Source organism: Notolabrus celidotus, chromosome 2 (assembly GCF_009762535.1).
Source record: "Notolabrus celidotus isolate fNotCel1 chromosome 2, fNotCel1.pri, whole genome shotgun sequence".
Classification (NCBI taxonomy): domain Eukaryota; kingdom Metazoa; phylum Chordata; class Actinopteri; order Labriformes; family Labridae; genus Notolabrus; species Notolabrus celidotus.
The window spans coordinates 14,019,586-14,026,778 of NC_048273.1; the positions used below are offsets into that span (position 1 = coordinate 14,019,586).

Genomic DNA, 7,193 nt, shown 5'->3' on the forward strand with positions numbered 1-7,193 from the left:
GTCTGGCCAGAAGATTCTGTTACGGGTGAGTTCAAGGAGAGCCAGAACCCAGATGCAGAGTCGAACAAAAAAACGGTTTATTTTCAAAGTAACAAACAGAAAATCACCTTGACGGGAAAACGAGACTACGAACGGGCAAAAAAACCTAAAAGTGTCCAGGAGGGAAAAACTCGCTAGAAAACTAAAACTAGAGTAACTACAAGAGAAACGCTGAGAAAAATACTTAGACAGGAGATCTTCACGAGAGCGAGGACACATGAGACACGAGCATGAGCGGGAATCTTCTGGCACTGAGGAGAATTTGGAGTAGGCTTAAGAAGCCGGGCTGATTGCGGGATGAGAGGCAGGTGTGTCTTGTGAGCCTCGCTCCCGTGGAGATCGGCCCCGCCCCTCTGCATGTACCTGCTGAGGGAGAAAGAGAAAAAGGATCAGGTGGGAGGGCAAAACACAAAAGAGCCATATCATGACAAGTTTCTTCCCCCAGGCTGTCACTCTGATGAACACTAAGCCATAACAGTGTCATACCGATCAGATAAATACTCTCTGTAAATACAAATGTAAATATAAAATGCAACAATTCTCCAAGCAGAATTCCATATTTCTATTTTTGTATTATTTAACTACTATTTTTATAATGTAAAAACTACCTCTGCTACTCAAAACTGCACTTTATCATATTACTGCTACTCACCACTGCACTTTATCATATTATTTTAGCCGGTACATATTAGTCATGCCTATTTGTTGTTCTTTTGTATTTATAGCTGATGTTATTGTTATTTTTTATTATATTTTATTTGTAGGTCTTATTCTTATGCCTTGTACAAAGAGAGCACAGTTTACCAAAGTCAAATTCCTTGTGTGTTCAAGCATACCTGGCCAATAAAGCTGATTCTGATTCTGATTGTTGTTATTGTTTGCCGTAATCTCTTAATTTCAACCAGTTCATTTTGCAGAGGTTTTCTTTTTAACCTGTTTCCAACAGTCACAGAGATTCTTAGCGGCTTATTCCTTTGCTCATTATAAAAAGTTGAGCATATTAGTTGCTTGAGAAAAAAAAAAAGTATCCTAGGGTAACTTTATCTCATTAGTTCTTAGCCAGAACGCAGTGTGAGCGTCCTGTGAGGCTGCTCCTTTATGCATTTTTGAAATTATGTAAACTGTAGTGTCGTCCTGCTGTGTCCTTGATCCTCCTCCTGCCACATCCTCATCAGATGCACAGTGTCAACTTCAAATACAGGTATGTTAATGTATAGTTATGAGATTCAACACGGGCGTCCTCAGCATACCTTTGCGTATTTTACGCGCACCGTTGTCTCCAAGTCCCCAAAAGCCTTTTAAACCCGGTGCAGCACAAACACGATTACCTCGAAGGAGCCGGTGTCGTGTCAAAATAAATTAATCTTCACCGCAGACGGACATGCCACGATACTTTGATGTGTCTGCATCTATCAGAGTGTGCATTCGCCCTGGTCCAATCATCAAGCTGGAGAGGAAGGCAGCGTCGACCGCGCGACTGAGCTCCGCGCGTTCACGTGGAACCTATAAACGGACGTGGCGTGCAGAGCTGTGAGTAATCGTGGAGGGAGGAGAAGATGATTGCATCTCTAGTACTGTGGGAAATGATCTGGCATGAGGAATTGAGGAAAAATGCTGTCATAACTTACTTTATTCTCTCTCTTTTGTGACATAACTGTTTTCACTTTGCTGCGCATGGTGCACTGTGAGCAGGATAGTCCAGCCATGCAGCTGAATGAGACTGAAGTTCAAACCTCAGCTCCAGAACCTTGTGAGCAGCATATTTTACTTGAGGACAATGCTGGAAACTGCAGCGGGGGACCTACCAGCAACCTGTCGCTGCACTGCTGGTTACAGCTGCTCAGCAGGGACTCTATCATGGAATTTCAGGGGGACAGCTCCAGCTTGGTGGTACGTGTGATGATAGCATGTGTCTACTCTATAGTCTGTGCACTGGGGCTGGTGGGAAACTCTCTGGCTCTGTATCTGCTACACTCACGTTATAGACAGAAGCAGTCATCTATTAACTGCTTTGTGATGGGACTGGCTATCACTGACCTTCAGTTTGTGCTGACGTTACCTTTCTGGGCGGTGGACACAGCCCTAGACTTCCGCTGGCCGTTTGGACGTGTGATGTGTAAAATCATCAGCTCTGTCACCACCATGAACATGTACGCTAGTGTCTTCTTCCTCACAGCCATGAGCATGGCACGTTATTACTCCATCTCCTCAGCACTGAAGATGCACAGTAGGAGGGCAGCAGCTACCAGAGCTAAATGGACGAGCCTGGGGATCTGGGCTGTGTCTCTGCTGGCCACTTTACCTCATGCCATCTACTCCACCAGCGTCCAGGTGTCAGATGAAGAGCTCTGCCTGGTGCGCTTCCCAGACTCAGGCAGATGGGATCCACAACTTCTTCTGGGACTTTACCAGCTGCAAAAAGTCCTACTGGGATTCCTTATTCCTCTGATCATAATATCTGTCTGCTACCTGCTGCTGCTGCGCTTTATCCTCAGTAGACGCATCACAGGTGCAGGGGGCCCGGAGGTGGAGCAAAACCGACACAGACGTCGCTCCAAAGTGACCAAATCTATCGCCATTGTGGTTCTGTCCTTCTTCCTATGCTGGCTTCCCAACCAGGCATTGACACTGTGGGGGGTGTTCATAAAGTTTGACCTGGTGCCCTTCAGCAAAGCTTTCTACAACGCACAGGCCTATGCCTTTCCTCTGACAGTGTGTTTGGCTCACACCAACAGCTGCCTCAACCCTGTGCTGTACTGCCTAATCCGACAGGAGTTCCGGGCAGGTTTGAAGGAGCTTCTTCTTCAAGCCACACCGTCCTACCTGACTCATCTGCTGCGCCGCAAGGCCAAAGTGGCCGAGGCACCACCTGTTCTGGTGCTTGTTCAGATTGAAGTTTGAGTTGGATGAATGCTTTAAGTGCTAGAGGAGCAGAGGGAGACAGTGACTCAATCCCAAAGAAACCTTCATAAAGTGTAACTATACTCTGAATTTATAACTTAACAATGCATTCACCTCCACCCTGTCCACACAGAATCTCAAATATCTTTTTGGCTTTGAAAACAACAACATCATAATGGACTACAGAGAGGGATTTGCCCCACTTTCACTGCACGAACCAAGATTCACTCTACTGCAAATATGTTGACTTGTTTTACAATGAATTTTTCTCACTGAACACTGTCTCTATTGCTTTCAGCCTCTGACATGCTTTAGAGCTGCTCTCTAGAAAAATGTCAGTGATAATTAGATTCAGACTGTTGCACCACTGAGAGGACCTGAGTTAAGACCTTGATTTAAATTAGGCACAGCATCAGCACTACGAATGGCACTGACCATTCTTTGGTCTCACTAATGAAACTTTCTGACTGTAAACTGATGAGAGAACTACTTGGAAAGAAATAAGAATGACTCATGATGAATATATTGACAAAAGTGAGAAGAGTAGAGGATAAGATATTCAGAAGTTTCCTGACGTGTTGTTGTATTTGTCTTGTTTTACAGTGCATTTGTGTACATTGTTTCATACGGTGAAGATAATTGGAAAAACTGAAGCCCAAACTAAAATTGAAAATCACACTGATGGTTAATATGAGTATCCTTTCGCTCAGTATCAATGGTATTTTGACTAATGGACGACATAAGAGCAAATTACTCACACAATTGTGTTTAAACAGTTGAGAAAAGGTAAGGTCAAGCACGGTTCAACAACAGAATGTTGAGAGGAAGGTTTAAACCTGAAATAAAACAGGACAAATTCAACAAACTGCAGAAGAATATATATCTCTTGTGTTTCTTTTTTACACAGTAAGATGTGACATAATGTTTTGAAGGATTTGGTATGAGAAGTAAGTGCAATGGATTTCCTATCCTTGAGGATGCTTGAGCATCAATACTTGAATGATTGAAATAAGACTTGATTTTTTGAAAGCTTATTTTTCTTTCTGTTCAGAACCCATACATTGTACACACACTCAAACACACTAAACATATAGATGTATGCCATTTCCCATTGTTGTATACAGGCAAAATATAACAATACAAGTAAGAGATTTGAAATCACATCAAACCACACCATTTATTAAGGCTCTCCAATGATACCAATGCCAAACTTTTGCTCTCTGTTCACTAACACATTTTTGTATGAAATAAATATCACATAACTTATTACAACTGATGTAAATGTAACCTGTGAAAATGTCTCTGTATTCTATCATGACTGTCACTATCATCATTACTTATGTGGAGGACATTTGTTGACTTGATGTTTTAATGAAAATTAACTTTGTTTGACACCCTGTGAACAAAATAAAGATGAATCTAAAAGCCCTTAATATGAGCTTTTTGGAATAATTCAACCAGGCTAAGTATGTAGATGCAAAAAAACATGGGGGAATGAATTAAGCAGCTGAGCCTCTGAGAGTCTGAAAGTCTAAGTTTAAGTCTAAGATTAATGTTTCTGTTAACACTCCTACACCGACAGGGAGGCAGCTTCAGACGACAGAGACTCACTCCTCTCTTCTTTATTAACCGGATTTCATTTTCTTGTCTTGTGTTTGTGCAGCAGCAATTCAATCACCAACCAAATCAGCTCTGCACTGTGTAAATAATCTACTGACGTGGGTGCAGACAAAGATGTTTTGACAACAATAGGTGTCAAATAAAGGAAATTGCTCTTCTCTACAGCCCTATGAGCTGAGAGTCAACCCTAATTGTCAACTCATGCTTTAGAAATAGTGACACGATAAGTGGTACATGTGAACAGGGAGGTCTGGGATGGAGTCAAACTCACCACCTGAATTATTATCCAAGTCTGCCCCATGGGATTTAGCCATGGTTGCTTTACTATTGTTATTTTAATATCACGGACATTATTAACAGTTACATTTTTTAATAGTTATTATCAGTATGTTATTGTTATATTATCAGCATCAATCACTGTATCTGCTCTAATTCCTTTTCAGAGCCAGATGCGCCTGCAGGCAGACATGCTGCTATTTACGTGATGGATTTCAGTCTTTCTGAACACACTTGGCCCCTGCAAACACTTTTTTCATTCCAGTGTACATTTACACGAGGCACAGCAGCATAACTTCCTGTATTATTTAGAGCTCAGGATATGCCAACAGTATCTGACAAAATCTAAACATGACAAACTTCCCATGCACTTTACATCAAAGAAAGGTAGGCTGTTATTTAGTTGTTTTTGTTGCATGGCTGTATGATGTACTGTGGGCGTGATAGTAAAGTCTTTACTAAAATGTGGGGGCACCACGGCCAGCGGCACCTATGGTTTGAGGATTATAGAAGTGTCTAAGTGTGTCTGTTTTTGTCTGTATTAGAGAGAGTATTTAGAGTGTGCATGATGTAGAGTCAGGTGACATCTTAGGCTATAGTTTTTGGTCCTTGCAGGGCTGTAGGGAAGCAGGTGTATAAGGAGATAGCAGTGACATTGGCTGTTTTCGAAACCGCCTACTATACTAACAGTACGTACTCATTTGGCCAGAATTCAGTATTAAGTAAGTAGTATGTGAACAAGAGCAAAATCTGCAGTATTCCAAAACTCTACTGATGCGGGAAAATTTCTCAGTGTGTATCGGACCATTCTCCCATGCGTAGTTTCCCACAATGCACAGCGCTAATGTTTACTTACACTTTCCGAAACCGAAAATCCAGCAATGCCTGACCCAGCATCCTACAAAACAGATCCAACAGAACAGTCATACTACATACTACCTTCAAGCGCAATATGCAGTAGACAGTAGGTACATCTCTAGGTAGTATGTAGCAGGCGGTTTTGAAAATAGCTAGTGTCTTCATCCTCTGGCATACCTAGGTCAGCCCCATACAAAGAGCAATGCCATGATGTACTGTAAGGAGGCAAGGTAAATGGTAAATGACCTTTTACTTCTCTTCTTGTGCTTTTGAGTCTTTCTGACCACTCAAAGTGCTTTTACAGTTCTCATCACGTTCACTCACTAATGGCAGAGGCTGCCATAGTAAGGGACCATCACTGTTTGCTTATCTCATTCAAACACATTCATACACCATTGACCATGTCACTGAGAACACTTCGACTTGTGACTGCAGGTGCTGGGATTGAACCTCCAACCTTTTCATTGAGAGAGGATAATATGGCAGTAGATTTATGTCAAAACGGGCGAGCTCGTAAAAACACATACACGAGCAGATAATAATGTTTCTCACGCGCAGATATGAACTTCTCTCGAGGAAATTTAACAACCGAGAGGTATTTAGGCAGCTGCGAGCGCGTATAAAAGCCTAGGGACAGAGATGGGGAATGACACTTGCTTGTGAACAGCAATTCGCGCAAGCCCAGCGTGGAAAGTTTCTGTTCGCGAGAGCACCGCGAGGCACTGCTCTGCTCTGGAAGCTGAATTCCGCTCGCGCGAGTCAAACTACATTTGACATGTTGGAGGGGGAGACCAAGTGACGCACTGACCCTCTGATGATTGGTAAGCTTTCAACTTGACCACACCCACATGACCTCTGAACCTTAACCGTGATTGGCAGCTGTCACACAAGCCAAGAGGATCTTCGCTGGGAGTACTTCATGTTGTAAGCACATTAGTCAGCTAAAAAGTTCAAATATATTGTTTTGATCAAAATTTGTAATTAACGGCTGTTAAGGTTGTAGTGACATATTATATTTTAAACTAAGATCAGATATTATTGAGCTCTACTTATAAGTAAGTAGTTAAACGCTATTTGGAGCTAAATAATATCTGATCTTAGTTTAAAATATTATATCTCACTTCAACCTTAAGAGCCATTAATTAAAAATTTTGATCAAAACAATAGTTTAAGTTTTTAGCCGACTAATGTGCTTACAACATGAATTCCGTGGGCCTTACTCCCAACCATAGAAGATGCTCCCTGGCTGGCTTGTGTGACAGCTGCCGATCACGGTTCAGGTTCAGAGGTCAAGTGGGTGTGGTCAAGTTGAAGGCTGACCAATCATCAGAGGGTCAATGCGTCACTTGGTCTCCCCCTTCAGTATGTCAAATGTAGTTTGACCAAGCGGTAACCTCCGGTCTCAAACAATGAAGCCCATGCGGAAGTGTTAGAAACTGCAATACATCGAGAATCCGCTTGAGGCTGGCTGCAGAAACACCGAAAACCACATAGACATG

The 7,193-nt window shown here is 42.3% G+C and overlaps 1 protein-coding gene across 1 annotated transcript; it reads left to right on the forward strand.

Annotated features, from left to right (window-relative positions):
• The first annotated feature begins 1,633 nt into the window (after positions 1-1,633).
• On the forward strand, positions 1,634-2,940 carry rxfp3.2b (relaxin family peptide receptor 3.2b). Its single transcript, XM_034702031.1, has one exon. It carries the CDS (start codon positions 1,714-1,716, stop codon positions 2,938-2,940), a length of 1,227 nt encoding a protein of 408 aa, XP_034557922.1. The 5' UTR covers positions 1,634-1,713.
• Positions 2,941-7,193: the final 4,253 nt, after the last annotated feature.